The sequence below is a fragment of the Octopus sinensis genome, linkage group LG7, assembly GCF_006345805.1.
Source record: "Octopus sinensis linkage group LG7, ASM634580v1, whole genome shotgun sequence".
NCBI classification, from domain to species: domain Eukaryota; kingdom Metazoa; phylum Mollusca; class Cephalopoda; order Octopoda; family Octopodidae; genus Octopus; species Octopus sinensis.
In genome coordinates, this window is record NC_043003.1 from 21383574 (window position 1) to 21405308 (window position 21735).

A 21735-nucleotide genomic window follows, 5' to 3' on the forward strand; every position below is an offset into this window, starting at 1 on the left:
CATACAATATATATGCATATAGGGGTGGGGGTGTTAAAAAGTTCCTGACTCTAGTAAAAGAAAATACAGGAGGGTCAGTTAATTATGATTCTATTCAACATATTCTCCTCTCAGTTTCTCACTTACTGCTGCAATTCTTCAGTTTTCCTAAGCCCTGTTGAAATCACCATCAAATCAGAATGAAATTTTTGTGTCCTTAAGATGTTTCTTCATTTGTAGAAAGAGGTGTGACAGTCAAGGAGAGCCAAGTCAGAAGAGTAAGGTGGGTGATTTATCAGTTCGAAGTCAAAGCCACATAGTTTCCTATTTCTTTACTGCCCAGAAGGGGCTAAACATAGAAAGGACAAACAAGGACAGACAAAGGGATTAAGTCGATTACATCAACCCCAGTGCATAACTGGTACTTAATTTATCGACCCCCAAAAGGATGAACGGCAAAGTCGACCTCGGCAGAATTTGAACATAACAGCTGACGAAATACCTATTTCTTTACTGCCTACAAGGGGCTACACATATAAAGGACAAACAAATGGATTAAGTCGATTATATCGACCCCAGTGCATAACTGGTACTTAATTTATCGACCCCGAAAGGATGAAGGGCAAAGTCGACCTCGGCAGAATTTGACAAAATACCTATTTCTTTACTACCCACAAGGGGCTAAACACAGAGAGGATAAACAAGGACAGACAAATGGATCAAGTCGATTACATCGACCCCAGTGCATAACTGCTACTTAATTTATCGACCCCCGAAAGGATGAAAGGCAAGTTCGACCTCAGCAGAATTTGAACTCAGAACGTAACAGCTGACGAAATATCGCTAAGCATTTCGCCCGGCGTGCTACCGATTCTGCCACATAGTTTCCATAGAGTTTCATGTGCTGTGTGTGCTGTTGCATTGTCCTGCAAAAAAAGGACACCATCGCTCAACTTTCCATGATGTTTCTGCTCCAAAGCTTCATGCACTTCATCCAACAGAGACATGTAATATTCTGCATTGATATTGCAGGTATGTTATGAGGAGTACTTCGTCTTTATCCCAGAACACTGAAGTTTGAATTTTTCCAGCTGTATAGGTGGAAATTTTTTTCATGAAAGACTGAAAACAAACGATTTCACTTCATGGTTACACTCACTTTGAACCAACATGCGATGTGAAGACTAAGAACAAACACACACATTCACACACTCTTTGTACTCTTTTACTCTTTTACTTGCTAAGTTACGGGGACATAAACACACCAGCATCAGTTGTCAAGCGATGTTGGGGGGACAAACACAGACACACAAACATGTACACACACATTCATACTTATATATATATATATATATATATATATATATATATATATTATATATATATATATATACATTTACATATATACAACAGGCTTCTTTCAGTTTCCGTCTTCCAAATCCACTCACAAGGCTTTGGTTGGCCCGAGGCTATAGTTGGAGGTGTCATGCAGTAGGACTGAACCCGGAACCATGTGGTTGGTAAGCAAGCTACTTACCACACAGCCACTCCTACACCTATAAAAACCTTGAATGTTTTTTATACACTCTATTAACCTTTTGATATCAATCCACCTGAGACCACTCCTGATTCTACAAATATGATACAAATGCCTTGTTTTAACTCGTTTGTTACCATCTTTCAGTGTAATACACTAACTTTATTTTAATTAGTTTTGAAGATAACGAAAAATTTGATAAAATAACTTTATCAGTGGTGTTTGGAACATAACATGAAATTTTGATGGAATGTTTTTATTTAGATACAGGAAGCTTGTATCATAGAACCAGGAGCAGTTTGAGGAAGATTGGTATCAAAAAATGGTCAGAGTGATTTGAATTAAAACCTAACAGGAAAATTTCAAGTTATTTTATATTCCAAACATAAATTATTTTATTAAATTCTTCATTATTTCTCAAATTATTTGAAACAAAGAAAGTGTATTTCAACAAAAATGTGGTAACAAAAGGGTTAATTATGATTCTGCCCAAATATAGGCATTGGAGTGGCTGTGTAGTAAGTAGCTTGCTTATGAACCACATGGTTCCAGGTTCAATCCCACTGTGTGGCACCTTGGGCAAGTGTTTTCTACTATAGCCTCAGGCCGACCAAAGCCTTGTGAGTGGATTTGGTAGACGGAAACTGAAAGAAGTCCATCGTATATATGTATATATACGTATATATATGTATATATACGTATATATATGTATATATATATATATATATATATATATATATATATATATATATATTTATATATATGTATGTGTGTTTATATGTTTGTGTGTCTGTGTTTGTCCCCCCAACATCACTTGACAACCGATGCTGGTGTGTTTACGTCCCTGTAACTTAGCAGTTCAGCAAAAGAGACCAATAGAATAAGTACGAGGCTTACAAAGAATAAGTCCTGGGGTCAATTTGCTCAACTAAAGGTGGTGCTCCAGCATGGCCACAATCATATGACTGAAACAAGTAAAAAAAGAAAAGAGTAAAATATAACTACATAATCTATCCTGCGGGGTTCTAGGTAAATTCCACCACGGAAAATTCCACCATAGGTAAATTCCACCACGGTATATTCCACCATGGTAAATTCCACCTGCTAATAATCACCATGGTGATTATTAGCAGGTGGAATTTACCATGGTGGAATATACCGTGGTGGAATTTACCTATGGTGGAATTTTCCGTGGTGGAATTTACCTAGACCATGGGTTAATACCATGGTCTCTAGACCATGGGTTAATACCATGGTTAATACCATGGTCTCTAGACCATGGGTTAATACCATGGTCTCTAGACCATGGGTTAATACCATGGTCTCTAGACCATGGGTTAATACCATGGTCTCTAGACCATGGGTTAATACCTATTTTATTTAATTTGTCTATTTCTCAATTCTTAAGAAGAAAGAGAGTCTGAAGGTGAGATAGAAAATAAAATGGGATCACTTTAATGTACTCCCATTGAGCAAGAATCTATGAAAAACACTCATCATAAAATTTCAAAAATAATGTAATTTGGGATAAAGAAAGAAAAGATTAAATTTTAGCACACATTTTATTATAACAATAGGATAAAAAATAATTGCAAGTGCATTGTGAAGTAGAGTTAGGATAAGAAAGTTTAATTTATTTTTTTAAAATATTTCTTAAGACAAATTGTGTGCAATACTAGGCTTTTTCAGTCGTGCATCAATAATTTGATAGGTCTTTTTTTTTGTTTTTGAGTCTCCACATCAAACATGTGCAATTTTTGTCTGGTTTAATCCTTCCTCAGATTTAAGGGCAATGCATAGTTTCCACAAATTTGGATGTTTGGATGTTAGTGATGAGTGCAAAGCATTGTGGAACCCTTCTAGATAATGATTTGATAATGATAATAATAATAATAATAATGATAATTTCACCTATGAAATTTCACCTTATCCAAAAAGCCTTTACTCATTGTGATGTTCCTGTTGTCTTTGTTTAGCCCCGGGACAGCCCTGCTTGATCTGATCTATGGTCAAAAGTATTCTAGATGTAACAATTGCATCTTTATTTTTATTAGCCGTAGTGTATCTAGGACTACATTATCCATATATGAGTGAGATTTGGCTGCCATTTCATGCTTATTGAGAGAGCCTGAAGGGGCTTTCCCATTGGCTTATCTACAATGTTATCACGTGGTGTACTGAGCTATGAAGTGAAACTGTATGGTGGTGCATGCTGTGATGTGATGTATTGTACTGTAGCCTGGGTGTTATTGTAAGGACGTAGTATAGAGTGGTCTGATGTGTTCTAGCAACATACTGTGGTGTGGTTGTAGTGTTGTATAATGTGATGTGGTGAACTGCAATGTGGAGTAGTGTGGTGGCGCATAGTCTGATGTGGTGTGACGTAGCATGGAAAAGGCGGTTGCGTAGTTCAGATGGAGATTGAATAGGGGCCCTGTAGTGGAATTGATGTAAAGTCATGCCAGTAATAGATGTAATTATAATTGCACTGGAGGCACTGGTGGTGGCAACAGCAGTGATGGTGGTGCTGGTGTTGGTGGTGGAAGTGATGGTAGTGGTGCTGGTGGTGTTGGGCAGGAGGGGGTGCTGGTGAAGATCTTTGGTGGTTGTTGTAGTGCTGGTGGCGGTGGCAATGGTACAGCTAGTCGTGGTGGTGCTTGGGCGAGAGGGGGTACTGGTGAAGATTTTAGGTGGTTGCAGTAGTGGCGGCAGTGGCAGTGGTAGAGCGAGTGATGGTGGTAGTAGTGCTTGTGATGGTGGCGCTGGTGCTTGTGGTCATGGTTATGGTAGTGACAGTGGTGGGGTGGAGGTAGTGGCGGTATTGGTGATGGTGGTGGTGGTGGTTGTAGCAGTCATAGTCACAGCATTAGTAATAGTTGCGGTGCTGGTGCTGGCGGTGATACTGGTGCTCACTGTTACCACCACCACCACCCATGACCACTACCGCTATCATCAGCATCATCTAACTGCAAGCCTAAATGTGCAGGGTCAGGATGGTACCAGGGAGGTGGTGGTGGCAGTGGTGGCATCTGATGATGATAGTGCTAAAAAAAAGAAAAAAACAAAAGAAGAAAAATTCTTGTGTAGTTGTGTAAGGAGGATGAATTGAGATAAGAGGCTAGAAGTTTCGGGCATGGAGAAGCATTTAAGCTGCTGGATAATATATTTCTATCTACAGTGCTAATGATTCTGTCAAGATTGCTCGAATCAGGTATAAAACATGTACATACTCTTGATAACATTTTTATTACGTTTTTGTTCTAGTTATTGATAAAGATAATAGTAGTGCTTATCGTAATAATAATAATAATGATGATGATGATGATGATGATGATGATGATGATGATGATGAGGACAGGTGGGAGTTGGAACATATTTTTCTAGTTTTCCTCAACTTTCTTTGGTGGATTTTTACTATGTTTTTCTTTTTTGTTTTGTGTTTTATTTTGTTTTTCTTCTTTTTATTTATTTTGTTTTTCATGCTTTATTTTCTCTTAAATTTCTTGACTTTATTTGATGGAATTTTTCCAAGAAAAGAAAAAAAAAAGAAGGAAGTATTTAGAGAAGCGAGTGAGGGTGGGGTGGGGGTGGAGGGACACGGAGATGTTCTTTTGTATTTTGTTCTTTGTCTTTTCTTTTTTGCTTATTTTTAGTACTTTTATTGTTTTCGTTATTAAATATGATGGGGAATATTTTTTCCTTGTATTTCACGTTCGCTTTTTTCCCATGTTGTTCTGTGTGTGTGTGTCTGTGCGCGCGTGCATACATGTGTGTATGTATGTGAAAAAGAGGGTGGGGAGAGAAGCAGAGAGTTTTCTGCATTTTATTACATCTTTCTAAGGTATATTATAATGTCTTGGACTGAAAAAGAGAAATAAACTTATCCTGCTACTTACAGTTATCAGCAGCACTAGCAGCAACATCATCATCACCACCACCATCACCACCATCATCACCATCAACACCATCATCAAAATCATTAACATCATCATCATCAGTTTCATCTTTGTCGTCATCATCACCATCTTCATTATCATCATCTCTGTTGTCCATCAGTCTATTTGGCGTCACTACAATCATCAACAGGCCTCTATCACATCCCTACCACCTACCCATACTGTTACTATTATCGCCATCACTGGTGTTGGCACCAACACTACCACCAACGCCACCCAACACCACCCCCTCCACTATATGACCTTTATTATCTTGTAGTCACTGAAACGGAAGAAAACAAAACCATTTCCATAAATCAGAACAAGAACGCAGAAGTTATTGTTTAAAAGTTTGAAACATTGTTATGAAAGACAAAGTTGACTTTAGCAGGATTTGAACTCAGAATGTTGAGCTTCAACAAATACCTCAAGGCATTTTGTCCAACACTGTAATGATTCTTTCTGTCCATCCACTATCCTTATAAATGTTGATGATTATTTTATTTTATTTTTACCGTATCTTTTCAGGATGGAGTTGAAGTCGATCTCCCAGACAAAAATGGCAAGACCCCCTTGATGTTGGCTATGGGCCGGAAACATGAAGCTGTGATATCATACTTAAAAAGAGAATCAAAACAGAGAAAAAGCCTATTTCCACGGTTTGATTTTTGGTAAGTCAGTCAGTGTGTGTGTTTAGTAGTATGCTTTGATGTAATACATTTTATTAGAATTTTTTGACTCAGTCCAGTTTAACATTCCACACACTTATATCCTCATTGTCTTGTAACTGTTTCATCTAAACAGGTACAGACTAGATTGTTATAAAAATAAGCTGTGTTCTATCAGGATAATCACATAACCAAAAAGTGATATTTTCAATGCATTTAATATGCATGTTTTAAGTAGTTACATAAGCTAACCTTTATCCAAAACTATCCTCTTCACTCAATCAACATATATATATACATGTGTGTCATCATCATTGTTTAACATCCGCCTTACATGCTGGCATGCATTGGACAGTTTGACAAGAGCAGGCCAAGTAGAAGACTACACACACACACACACACACATATATATATATATATATGAAGTGTAAATAAGAAAAATCTGGCAGTAAAATGTATGGCAGATCCTTTGTCTTGATCTATCTACAATGAACACTTTCCTACAAATTTTGCTTGAATTTCTAAGGGTCATTATTGTTATTATACAGTGATACATTTGGACTAGTGTCCTCATCTTCATTGTTATACATACAACATTTCAGCCATTTTCAGGTTATGAGGTTAAGAAACTTGATTCCCAACCAAGTAGTCTCGGGTTCACTCCCACAGTGCTCCATAAGTAGCATGGAGCCAGTTTCCTGGTTTCTCTGGGGTATATATTCCTCCCTGGATAGGAAGCTTGTCCATTGCAGAATTACTCATTTTTACCAGCTTAGTTACCTGGTGCAACGTGAAATGAAGTGATTTACTCAAGAATACAATGCATTGCCCAGTCCAGGAATTGAAACCACAAACTTACAATCAAGTGTCCATCCCCCTAACTACTGAACCATGCATCTCCATGCACACACAGACACACACACACATATATGAGAAGACCACAAAATTAAGGATGCTCAGCTGGAGAGGGTTGCTGGGGATGAGCTTGTATGCAAGGGAACATGGACATGACATGATGATGATGATGACAGTGGTACACATTGGATCATGAAATATCAAATGGACATTAACTGAATGAGGAAAAGAGAAACCACAGATTGTGCACCTTTGATAATAAGTCTGCCACATCAGAGCTAAACAACAACAACAGCAACTCTTTTACTTGTTTCAGTCATTTGGCAGCGGCCATGCTGGAGCACCACCTTTAGTCGAGCAAATCGACCCCAGGACTTATTCTTTGTAAGCTTAGTACTTATTGTATCGGTTTCTTTTGCCAAACTGCTAAGTTACGGGGATGTAAACACACCAGCATCAGTTGTCAAGCGATGTGTGTGTGGGGGGCAACACTGACACACAAACATATACACACACATACATATATATATATATATATATATATATATATATATACGACAGGCTTCTTTCAGTTTCCGTCTACCAAATCCACTCACAAAGCTTTGGTCGGCCCGAGGCTATAGTAGAAGACACTTGCCCAAGGTGCCATGCAGTGGGACTGAACCCAGAACCATGTAGATGGTAAGCAAGCTACTTACCACACAGCCACTCCTGTGCCTATGAATTTGTTTATAAACAAAGTCAACTTAAATTTAAGAAAAGCAATAGGAATTGTGGAAACAACTCTTAAAGTATCCAAGTAAAATAATTAATTATTTATTGGAAAATTATGAACTCTAGCATTGATTTTGTCATATGGATGTTCCAATCTTTTGATTGATGAAACTACCTAACTGTCTACTTATTGAACTGTGTTTTAAGTAGTTTGTATTCTGGAGACACTTGTACCAAGAATGTACTTACATGTCATGTGTGTGTGTGTGTGTAAGGATGATGATGATGATGCATATATATATATATATATGTATACACACTTATATACATATACATTTATGTTAATATATATGTGTTTACATATGTATGTGTGGGTGTGTGTGTGCATGTATGCATGTATCATCAGGGGACATTAAAACAATGATGATATATACATATATATGTGTGTGTATATATATATATATATATATATATATATATATATATGTATGCATATATATGTGTTATATATATATATACATATATATGTGTGTGTATATATATATATATATATATATATATATATATACACACACACATGCATTACATGTTTTATATATGTATATATATTTGCATGTGTGTGTATGTAATCTTATGCATACATATATACTTACCTACAGAACATGTCAAGTTGCAAATAATTATAAGAGATAAAAACTTAGACACACACACACACATTCACATACATCTGTAAACACTGGTGTGTAAAATAATAAAATAATACATTATGTGTATATGTGTAAAACCTCATATAGACACATATCCATAGGCATGTGCACACAGTCTCACACACACACAGAGACAAGCACGTGGTATTGAGATGAATGCAGGACGATAGATATATAAAAAAATAGAGAGGCATAGAGACTACCGATGCCTTCCTATTTCCCCTCTAATGGCAGCAAGAACCAATAGACGATGGTATCTTGCTAGTTTAAAAATATGCATTGTGCAGCAAATGTCATTATCATGTGACTGTTTGATGATAATGATAATGCAAACGATGATGATAATAACAACAACAACAACAACAAACAAACAAACAACAGTAACTAAGGATTGTTCAAGCAGTTCTAAATTAGACATTTCATTTCGGACAAAAATACCTCCTTTTATAAAATGACTTCAAATTTTTAACCAGATTATAATACATGACATTCAAATTAATTAGTCGATCGTTTGTGTTTGATTTTTTTTTATTATATTTGGTTTTGTTTTCTGATTTTGAGGGATTTTTTTTTGATAATTTTTCTGACTTTTTAAAATATTTTTATATATAATTTTTTGAAGAGGAGGAGGAAGAGATGAAAGTGAGGTGGAGGTAGTTATTTTATATCATAGTTTTAATTATTCTACATCTTAGCCAAATGTTGAAGAGAGGAAATGAATCAAAATCTTTTTTTATTTCTTCTTCTTCTTTTACACCATTACCACCACCACACTCTTTCTGTTTAAAACAAAACTTTTTAATTTAGAATTTTGAAAGGAGTGTATGGCAAGAGAGAGAGAGAAAGAATGAAAGGGAGAAAGGTAAAAAAAATTACAAAAAAGTTAAAAATATAAAAAGCAAATGAAAAATTATATTTCTGCCTTAGAAATTTCACTCACTAATAATTAAGAAATTATCATTAGTATAATTAAAATTGAGGGTGACAAATTGAAAGTATTGGTATTGTGCCAGGTTCTTCCAATGTGGCCTTCTTTGTATTTGGTAATTAATTTCATCCCTCTTATATTCTATATTCAAACCCCAGTAGGATTGACATTGTTTTTTAACCTTACATGGGTGAAAGGGATCATTAAAGTAGGTACCAGTCTTAAACAGGGGACAGGATTTCTTATTCTATGGAAATCCTCCTTCCTTCATCATCATTTTAATGTCTATTTTTCTATGATCGCATCAGTCAGACAGAATTTGTTCAGGCAACTTTTTTTTTTTTTTTCAAAACTGGATGCTCTTCTTGTCACCAACCCTCACCTGTTTCGAAGTTTGGTAATATTTCTTCATGACCAGACATGTTTTCAAGGAAAATTGGAAACAAAAAGTACCACTTTAAAAAAAATAAGTACTGGGGTCAGCTTATTTTAAAAAATATGTACTGGGGTTAATATATTCGACTGAAAATTCTTCAAGGTGATGCCTCAACATGGCCATAGTCCGTTGACTGAAGCAAGTAAAAGATCAAAAGAATATATATATATATATATATATATATATATATATGAGGCAACTCTAGGTCATCAGCTTCACTCAGGCGCATCACTGATTTCGCATGAGACACATTCTTGCTCAAAGAATTTCACATTTTTCCACAATATTTCTAGCCCCAAATGGGTTATTTTTTATATCTAGCACTATGTCTTTCTCCATTTCTAAGTTAAAGGTAAAAATAAAGCAACCCTGCAAAACACAACTGATCTTTATACACAGAAGCACAGAATAACAGCAATCAAATAATGACAGCAGAGTGCACAACAAACATCAGCGATATGACTGTTACCTGTGCTCTTAACAAGAGATGCCAGTTCATCTTTAACACCTTCAATCTCGTTTGTATTAGCCCGAGTTGTTGGATAATTTTTCCGTTCCTTTAAGAATACTGTAGAATGGAAACTTTTCATAGATTGGAATTTAAATCCTAATCTCTATAGAAATTTGTTGTTTCAAGAAAACATTGAATTTGAATTACTTTTAATTTTTATAATTATAAATAACAACTTAGGCTGTAACTTCTGAGCCCAAGTTAGGCATGTGTGAGCAATGTTGAGAGAACGTCTGCTATGAAAATTTTTTGATTTAGGGCACCTCTAAAATGAGCGCTAGACGCTGAACAAAAAAAGTGAACTGTGACCAGGCTCAATAAAAGGAGCCCTAGTTATTGGCTGCAATTACTTACTTGATGTCAATGTTGGCTGAAATTTAAATCAGCTTGCAAATACACGGCCACTTTACTAAATTTATACTCAGGCTAAGTCCAAGTGCCGAAGTCGCCACTGATGTGTGTGTGTGGGGGGGGGGGTGTTTATGAATTTGTTTTGCAAGATTTCTGATGTGAAATCATGTGTTGAGACAGATATTGTTATATTTTGGGATGGTCAACTTTTTTTGTTTCTTTTTCTCCAAATAAACACATGCACTGTATATTTGTTCTTCACTTGTTTGCTGTTGTTCTTATTTTATCTTATGCCCATTGTCTGGAAATATTTTGTCATACATTTGACAATAAACTAGGCAGAGTAGATGGATACACATGGATGGAAAGGGTCCCTGAAGAGGTCACAGATGTGTGATTAAAGATTTCCAGATGTTGGACATAAGATAAAATAAGAACAATAATAAACAGTTAGATTCTGACATGATATTACTTGAATTGTGTGTATGTGCGCATGTGTGTGTGAAAATACACATACACACATACTCAAGAACACACACACACACACATATATTGTATGCATTGAGCAATAAATGTCATTATCATGTGAGTATTTGAGGATAATAATAAGAAGAATCTCTTTTTATTTTTCTTTCCTTTACCAGGTCCATTTTGTTCGGCCCTCCTGGCAATAGTAAAACTCCTATGTTGTTCCTAGTGACAAGTGTTCTTTTTTGGGGATACCCGATGTATGTGTTCAAGGTAAGAACTCATTATTATTATATACCTGATAGTTTTACTTACAGGGTCCTTTGCTCTATTAGTTGGCGTTGAAAAATCTACACGTAGCAAAGTGGCCTGTGAGAACATTTCAAACAATGTTGAAGGATGCTGCAAAGAAAATTTGAATTAATTGCATGTTCAATGAAGAATTTAGTGTACAAGTAAGCACTGTTTCAGTGGTTATTTTTACAATGGGATGTTCCGGTTGTGACCATACCATATTTTATTTGGTGTGTTCAGGATGGCATTATTTAATTTTTTCCCTTCTTCAGAACAGGAGGGTGTGATCTGAGGGATATTTGGCTGCCATTTCCTAGATCAAGCAATCATGTAAAGGCTCCCACATTGGCCTGCTTTGTTGCTGAACTGCATGTTAGCTTGAATGAATAGACCTCTAGTCAAAGACTGTGGCCATTAGGTCTTTGTATATTTAGGACTACATTATTCAATATGTTATTCTTTATTAAAGACAGCAAAATGTGATTTAAGAGACATTTGGCTGCTATTTCATGCAGCTCGTCAGCGTGTGTGTTGTTATTTAGCCTTTGGTCAACATAATTAACCTTTTCAACACTACTCTCCTGAAACTGTCCCTGTTTTGAAATTACATTAATTAAAACATTCCATCAAAATTCCTTAATAATGGTTTCAAATTTTGGCACAGAGACAGCAGGTTTGTTTTTTGTTTTTTGAGGGGAGGGGGGAGTCAAATGTATCTTTCCCAGTACTTGACTGGTACTTATTTTATCAACCCTGAAATGCTGAAAAGTAAAGTCGACTTTAGCAGAATTTGAACTCAGAACATAAAGACAGACAAAATGCCACAAAACATTTTGTCCAGTGTGCTGCTTTACACCAACTTAATGATGACAGAGTTACTTTAATCGTCCCCTGCAACCCTCTCTAGCTGAGCATCACTAATTTTGTGGGCTCGTAGGTGCTGGTACCACATAAAAAGCACCCGTGCCAGTGCTACATAAGAGCACCCAGTACACACTGTAAAGTGGTTGGTGTTAGGAAAGGCATCCAGTTGTAGAAACTATGCCAAAATAGACATGGAACCTGAGCAGCTCCTGATGAATCTATGCCAGCATGGAAAACAAGCGTTAAATGATGATGATGATGAGGAGGAGGAGGGTGGTGGTGGTGGTGGTGGTGATGATGATGATGATATCTTCATAATTTATTGAAACAAAGACAGAGTGGAAATATGTTAACTAAAAGGATTAAGAAAAACCTACCAGCAAAAGCATTTCATACCATGTAGCATCTTATCTTTTTGAGGTTGCTTTGAATTTCATTATCTAATCTATCTATCCCTATTCAAGAAGGTAGATGGTGTTGATTTCAGGGTGATATCATTATTATCATCTAGTGTAAGACAGCATGCTGGCAGAATCATTAGCACACTGAACAAAATACTTGGTGGCATTTTGTCACTCTTTATATTCTGAGTTTAAGTATCACATATGCCTTTCATCCTTCAGAGATCGATAAAATAAGTACCAGTGAAACCCTGGGGTCGAAGTAATCAACTTAACTTCTTCTCCTGAAATTACTGGTCTCATGCCAAAATTTTGAAACCATTATTATCATCATCATCTAGTGAACCATAACCATCAAAGGCCATTGGTGTCTTGCATATGTGCCATTCTGCAGCTGATGCAGCTCACTCTCAATTGAACAGACAGGAGCTATTATCATCATCATCATCATTATTTAACATCCGTTTTTCCATGCTGGCATGGGTTGGACAGTTTGACAGGAGTGGCAAGCCAGAGGACTACAGCTGGGTGCTCTTCATAACACCAGTGATGCACTGCACCAGTTGATCTAGGAATTAAAGGTAAAGTTATCTTCTCAAGTCATACTGACTCATAAGGGCCGGTTTCCTGGTTTCATGGCGTATATATTCACCACCTGGATGGGATGGCAGTCCATCACAGGATTACTCATTTTTACCAGCTGAGTGGACTCAAGCAACATGAAATGAAGTACTTTGCTCAAGAGCACATGCCGCTTGGTCCAGTAATCAAAGCAATCTTACAATGAGTCCAACACTCTAACCACTAAACCACATGCCTCCACAAAAGTAAAGTTCCTTCCTGAGTCATACAGACTCATAGGGCTGGTTTCTGTGACATATATATTCCTCACCTAGAAGGGGACTCTGGCCCATTGCAGGATTAATCATTTTTTGATTAATCATTAATCATTTTGAGTGGACTGGAGAAACGTGAAATAAAGTATTTTGCTCAAGAGTATAAGGCATCACCCAGTCCAGGAATTGAAACCACAATCTTACAATCATGAGTCCAACACCCTAACCACTAAGCCATACACCTCCAATCCAGGAATTGAACCTACAGTTTTAGAATCATGGGCCTAACAGTCTACTCTATGGTAGCGATATAGCTGATATTTATTTGTAGCAGATGGTGGTTGATAATTGGTGGTGTATTTATCTTACATAAAACTATTAATATTTCATATTCAATCTTGCCATCTTGTTTCATTTATTGCTCCAGTATATTTTTCCTCTCTTAAAATTTAATATCCTCTATTGTGTAATCTTTTTCTCTTGTTAGTTTAATCTTTTGATAGAAGACATGTCTTTTTGTCTGTTGCACTTGTGACACCGTATGTAGCCTTGGAAACATTTTTACTACAGGCAAACCCACGTTGTTGACTAGCTGCATCAACTAAAATATATATCAATGCACACACAGCTTATGTGCACATACATACATGTATACATACATATGTATGTGCGTACGTATATACATAGTCTCACCCTTGCAAGTACTGAATAGTCATTAACATGTTACTGCTGCTGCTGATGATGATGATGATGATGATGATGATGTGTGTGTGTGTGTTTACACACATATCAATGTGTTGTTGTTTTTTTATGTTGAATCATTAATGAAACAATCAAACATTAACTGAAGGAGCACTCAATACATTTATGCAGAGTATAAAATTTATTTTTATAAGGAAAATGAATGACTCTGTGTGTGTGTGTGTGTGTGTGTGTGAGTGTGTGTGCGCGCATGTGTGTATGTGTGTGTAAATGCACACACATATACATATACTATCATCTGCTTCATAGATCTGTTTTCCATAATGGTATGCATAGGACTACTGACATCATATATATATATATATATATATATATATATATACACATACATTTCATCATCATCATCATCATTATCATATATATATATATATATATATATATCAGAAGATCCAAAAGCAGGTAAGGCTATGTAAGTGCTACGGAAGGACTGTTGTTAAGCTCCCAGTTCAATGATAGCATGAGTGAGGAGTTTAAGGCAGGTCGTATGTGAGTGAGCGTGTATATGTTAAATAAAATAAGATAACAAGGCCAAGGCAATTCCTTCAATTGAAGCTCTTTTAACTCATCTCTGATGGTGGGATATCATTTATTTCCCTGAAACAGCTGTAAGACCATCTTTCTATTTATAAATCTCCTAGAAATATCAAATTACCTTGGCCTTGTTATCTTATTTTAATTAACGTGTGTGTGTGTGTACACATAAAACTGAGAGATGTCAATAACATGATATAACAAAATATAACAAAAAGGCGGCAAGCTGGCAGAAACGTTAGCGCACTGTGCGAAATGCTTAGCGGTATTTCGTCTGTCGTTACGTTGTGAGTTCAAATTCCGCCGAGGTCGACTTTGCCTTTCATCCTTTCGGGGTCGATAAATAAAGTACCAGTTCCGCACTGGGGTCGATTACATCGACTTAATCCCTTTGTCTATCCTTGTTTGTCCCCTCTATATTTAGCCCCTTGTGGGTAGTAAAGAAATAGATATAACAAAATATTGAGTGTGTTTCAGATCAAGTGATTTTGATAACAATAACCATTTTGATAACATTATTCTCAATTATAATAAACAACTTTCATGATGTGTGTGTATAATATACATTCATATAAGCAAATGGACACACTTCTAAGCGTGCACAGCTACATGTATGTGTGATTTTAAGAGCATAGCTTTATTCGGTCGTGTAGTACATTTTTTTTACATTTTTATTTATTTATTTATTTCATTTTCTTATTAGTTTCCTTGGTGTCATCGATGGTTTATATACATAAAGTCCTTCCAGGTAGTTTTCAATGAATATCTTAAGATTATTTGACCTTGTCGTCATCCTACACAATGACAGGACGTCAATATGTGTTTCGTATAACAAACGCATGGGCACACACACACACACATATATATCAGTTCATGTCAAACCATCCTGCCCATACCTGCATTGAAAACAGACATTAACTGATGATGATGATGATGACAATGAAGACAACGATGATACATATGTATGTATGTATGTATGTATGTATGTATGTATGCATGCATGTATGTATGCATGTATGTATGCATGCATGTTTGTATGCATGTATGTATGTATGCATGTATGTATGCATGTATGCATGCATGTATGTATGCATGTATGCATGCATGTATGTATGCATGTATGTATGTATGTGTATGTATGTATATCTATATATATATATATATATATATATATATGATTTCTTGTCCACATTGTCATTGGATATTGTGAGGATTATTAATAGTAAAGTTTAATATAAACACCATGTTTTTGGGGTTTTTTTATGTACTCTGACTTAATATTAAAACATATAGTTTGTTAGTTTCTTTTGGCATTAAAACATAAGCTTTTGCTTTTTTATATATCTAATCTTATGCATAATGATAGCACATTGTTTCAGGAACTGGACTGTCCTTTTGACAGTTTTAATACGTCCTGTTATGCAATGTTTTGCAAAAGCTTCTTTGCTTCAAGGATTATAATTTATCTATGAAATAAAATGGTGAGAAATTTGCCAACACAACCCCTTGTGAGCCTGTGTGTCCTTTCTATTTTACAGTTCTTTTACTATTGCAGCGTGGAAGGTGTTTATAAGCCATTTAAGAAACACACAAAAACCGTTAGATTCACTTCAACATTTAAATTTAATTTGTCGAAATATTTTCATCGCTTTGAGACGGTGACCTGTTCACTGACAAAACTTCGTTTCAGCACACAATCTCAGATCAGGTCACTTGCTATGCAAGTACATCTCCGTAGTTCTTTTACTGTTCACTTTTTAGTCTTGTGTTTTATTTGGTCTACCGTGCATGGACATTTGGGATGTATTCTACCATTTTAAAAAGGGAAGAACAAATTGCTTTATGTAAATGGGTAAAGAGTAAAGATCCCTTTTGGTCATGAATGACCAAAAGATTGCACCTAGAAAGTTCCCCTCCAAGGCACAGGTTGTTTATGGAAGACCAGCAGTCACCCATGCATACTCATCTCCACACCACCGACGTTATCCAAGGGAAAGACTAAGACCGATACAGTTTGGCACCAGTGACGTCACAACTCATTTCTATAGCTGAGTGAACTGGAGCAATGTGAAATAAAATGTCTTGCTCGAGAATACAACACACAGCCCAGTCTGTGAATCAAACTCACTACCTCATGATTGTGAGCCGGACATTTTAACTACTGAGCGACGCTGTATGTAGTCCTCAATATACTTATATCTTTATCTTTTTACCTTTTACTTGTTTCAATCATCAGATTATGGCCATGCTGGGGCATGACCTTGAAGAGTTTTTAGTCAAACAAATCAACCTCAGTACTTCTTTTTTAAGCCTGGTACTTATTCTATTGGTCTCTTTTGCTGAACTGCTAAGTTATAGAGGCATAAACAAACCAACACCAGTTGTCAAGTAGTGGTAGGGAACAAAGACACACACACACATATATTGACGGGCTTCTTTTAGTTTTCATCTACCAAATCCACTCACAAAGCTTTGGTCAGCCCAAGGTTATAGTAAAAGATACTTGCACAGGGTGTCATGCAGTGGGACTGAACCCTGAACCATGTCACTGGGAAGCAAACTTCTTACCACACAGCCATGCATGAATAAAAAATATGGGATGGTCATGGCTGGAACACCTTTGGTTATCAGTCAGGGCTAGGTAGGGCTAAACAGTAATCACAACATTATATGGCTGATTTGTTAGTCACATCTTGATTTTAGGCATGTCGTATTTATTGTTGATTTTGATGTTTATTACAAAACTAGGGTATTGGATCAGCAGAGACATTGGAGTATCAGGCAAAATGCCTTGTGGTATTTGTTCCAATTCTTTATGTTCTGAGTTCAAATCTTACTGAGATGTTCTATGCTTTTCTTTATAATGAAAGAAAGATAGACATCTTGCAGAGTCAAACCACCCACTAAATTTTATTGTATTTATTCTTTTTTATCTGCCTTTACTTGTTTCGGTCATGGGACTACAGCCATGTTGGGGCACCATCTTGAAGGGTTTAGTTGAACAAATTAACCCCAATGCTTTTTTTTTGTTTGTGTGTGTGTGTTATCATATTCTATCAGTTTGTTTTGCCAAGCTGCTAAGTTACAGTCACATAAATCAATACAAGTCGTCAAGCAGTGGTGTTGGACAACCACAAACACACACACACACTCAAACACATATATATGTATATATACATGATGGGCTTCCACATAGTTACCGTCAACCAAATTTACTTACAAGACATTAGTTGACCTGGAGTATTGTAGGAGACACCACTGCTAAGTACCACACAGTAGGATTGACCCCAAAACCATGTGATTGCAAAGTGTGCTCCCCCTCCCACAAAAATAAATCTTATTCAGATTCCTATGTTTCCAACAACAGATTGCATTTTCACCAGAAAGACATCATCATCATCATCATAATCACTTAACGTCCGTTTTCCATGCTAGCATGGGTTGGACAGTTTTGACTGAGGGCTGGAAACCACATGGCTGCACCAGGCTCCAGTCTTGATCTGGCGGAGTTTCTACAGCTGGATGCCCTTCCTAACGCCAACCACTCCGAGAGTGTAGTGGGTGCTTTTTACGTGCCACCTGCACGGGGGCCAGTCAGGCGGTACTGGCAATGACCTCGCTCGAATCTTTCTCTGCAAAATTTTAATTTGCCTTTGTTTTTTGTCTCAATTTTTTTTAAACACTTTTTTAAAATTTTTTTGGAATCCCTTATTAAAAATTACAAAGACCGTGATTCTGATAAAGAATTTTTTTTTTTCAAAATTACAATTTTTTTTTTAATGCACTCTCTTGGGCTTCCAGAATATCTACATATCAACTTATTCTTGAATTGTGTTGAATAGCAATTACAAGTATGCTTTGCAAAAGCATTATCTGTAAACATTATCTACAGACATTCATTGTACTGTTTATTATAATTATCATTAAGGCGGCAATTAACAAAATCCTTAGAGCATTGGACTGAACGCTTCGTAGTTTTTGTTCCAACTGTCTGCCTACCAAAGAATAAAGTACCAGTACTGGGTGGCAGATCGGCGGAATTGTTCATGCATTTGGATGGTATGCCTTATGCTAGCTGTTCCAGCTGGATACATTCTATATTTAAATCCCGTCTTCCATCACTGGACCAAAAAAGAAAATAATATTGAAAAAATAACCGTAACTCATTTGTTAGGATTTGAAACTGATGGATAAATTGGAAAAAGTTGTGGGTGGACGATATTCTTGGATAGTAGATTTAATTTACCATTTGGTTTAACTCTTCAGTATTCAAACTGACCATATCCAGCCAGAATATTCTACCTGTTTTAGGCCCAATCTAACTAGATCAAACCTCTCACACCTACCCTACAATGTCACACTAAAAATAAACAGGAGTGGCTGTGTGGTAGGTAGCTTGCTTACCAACCACTTGGTTCTGGGTTCAGTCTCACTGTGTGGCACCTGGGGCAAGTGTCTTCTACTATAGCCTCAGACTGACCAAACCCTTGTGAGTGGACATGGTAGATGGAAACTGAAAGAAGCCTGTCCGTGCTAGCACAGAAAACGAACGTTAAACGATGATGATGATATATATATATGTGTGTGTGTGTGTATTTTTGTGTATCTGTGTTTGTCCCCCCAACTTTGCTTGACAACTGATGCTGGTCACTTAGCGGTTCGGCAAGAGAAACCGATAGAATAAGTACTAGGCTTACAAAGAATAAGTCCTGGGGTCGATTTGCTCAACTAAAGATGGTGCTCCAGCACGGCCGCAGTCAAATGACTGAAACAAATAAAAGAATAAAATAATAGATGCATCATTGATATCTCAAAGCAACAAGATAATGTTTAATTAATTCAGGACAATGTGAATAAATAAGAATTACATTTGACAAAGAAATCTGAATGCTAAAGAGTTAACATCCCTACCTTGCCCTTGGGTGCTTTTAATGAAATCCACTCTTCTACAAGTATTCAAACCAAACCTCTGAGGACCCCATATACTCTGGCACCACCTTAAATGGCTTTATCAATAAAACCTATCCTGATACATATTTTAAGTTGGGTGTTGTCTTTGTTGGTCTCTTTTTACCAAATTCACTAAATTGTCAGCACTCAAATAAACTAACACATGTGAAGTGATGATAGACAAATAAAAAAAAGTACCGGCACACACATGCCCACTCATATACAAGGAACTTCCATGCAGTTCCTGTTTGCCAAAATCACTTACATTGGTCGGGCTGGATCTATAGTAAAGGACACTTACCCATGGTTCTATGCAGTGGAATTGAACCTAAAACCATGTGATTTCAGAGCAAACTTCTAAATCACACAACCATGCCTGTTATTTTTTTTGTTACATCTTTCACACTATTTCTTCTGTACATGTGTTACTTCTAACATCTCTCACTACTATGCAGATGTCAAGACCATTTTCTTCTTATTTCTTTATTGCCCACAAGGGGCTAAACATAGAGGGGATAAACAAGGACAGACAAAGGGATTATGTCAATTACATCGACCCCAGTGTGTAACTGGTACTTAATTTATCGACCCCGAAAGGATGAAAGGAAAAGTCGACCTCGGCGAAATTTGAACTCAGAACGTAAAGACAGACGAAATACCACTGAGTATTTTGCCCGGCGTGCTAACATTTCTGCCAGCTCGCTGCCTTTTCTTCTCCTTAATCTTTGCCACCCAGTAATTTTATGCCAGACATATGCCTCTTCCATGAAAAGAAACCTTGCCAGTGCCCTCCCATAGAGATATAACCTAATCTCCTTCAACAGTACAACAATATTCATTTGCTACACTTATCAAGGAAAGAGTCTTATGTCTCAACCCCATTAGTCATGACAACACACAACCTTCAAAATTGCTACAAATGCTTGACCTCATCATGTGACTTCTTGTATACAACAGCATTATCAACTCTGTATCCCAAATAACAAGTTTCAGAGCTACAAAATACTTCGGCCCAGATCAGTTGTTGGCTTTCTGACAAGTTTAATCCTTTTGGCGCCAAACCACTTGAAACTGCCCTTGATTCTGATACAAACTTCCTGTTTGAAAGGGATCTGAATTAGAAACATTCCATCAAACTTTCATGTTAGTTTATGTTCCAGACACCAACTAAACCCATGAACATTCGGATTATTCTTTCTAATTTAATCTCTTTTACTCTTAAACTTGTTTCAGTCATTTGACTGTGGCCATGCTGGAGCACCGCCTTTAGTCGAGCAAATCGATCCCAGGACTTATTTTTTGTAAGCCTAGTACTTATTCTGTCGGCCTCTTTTGCCAAACCGCTAAGTTACAGGGACGTAAACACACCAGCATCAGTTGTCAAGCGATGTTGAGGGGGACAAACATATACACACACATACAGCTCATTTGAGCACTACAATTCCAGTCTGTTATATATTTTGAGTTTTCTTGTCATGAGCGATCTCTAGATATAACCTTGTATTTTGTAATTCACACATACATACATACATACATATATATATATATATATATATATATACACACACATATATATACAACGGGCTTCTTTCAGTTTCCATCTACCAAATCCACTCACAAGGTGCCACACAGTGGGACTGAACCCGGAACCATGTAGTTCGTAAGCAAGCTACTTACCTCACAGCTCTGAGGTTTCAATAATGTATTTGTTTATATTTAGGATGACATTGTAGGGTAGGTGTAAGAGGTTGGGTCAAGCCAGTTTTGAACATAAAAAAGGTAGAATATTTGGGTCAGACATAGCTGGTTTTAAAGCTAAAGGGTTAATAATAGCAAAGCCATTTTACAAAATACATCATTAATTTCGGAATTAATTGAAACAACATATATATATATATATATTTATATACACACACACACATATATATATATCATCATCATCTTCATTGTTTAACGTCCGCTTTCCATGTTAGCATGGGTTGGATGATTTGACTGAGGACAGGCAAAC

The 21735-nt window shown here is 36.6% G+C and overlaps 1 protein-coding gene and 1 long non-coding RNA gene across 3 annotated transcripts in view; one reads left to right on the forward strand and one right to left on the reverse strand.

Moving 5' to 3' along the window:
* Positions 1-21735, forward strand: part of LOC115214118 (probable protein S-acyltransferase 23) — a 246604-nt gene that overhangs the window by 183575 nt on the left and 41294 nt on the right. For both annotated transcript variants that reach the window (XM_029783180.2, XM_036504612.1), the window contains 2 exons: positions 5980-6122; positions 11266-11362. In XM_029783180.2, coding sequence (XP_029639040.1) covers positions 5980-6122; positions 11266-11362 — 240 coding nt within the window. The remainder of the gene's footprint in view (positions 1-5979; positions 6123-11265; positions 11363-21735) is intronic.
* LOC118764189 lies at positions 2538-7540 on the reverse strand. Its single transcript, XR_004999975.1, has 3 exons — positions 7531-7540; positions 5629-5633; positions 2538-2617 (listed from the first exon to the last, which is right to left on the reverse strand). It is a non-coding gene; the product is annotated as an uncharacterized LOC118764189 (long non-coding RNA).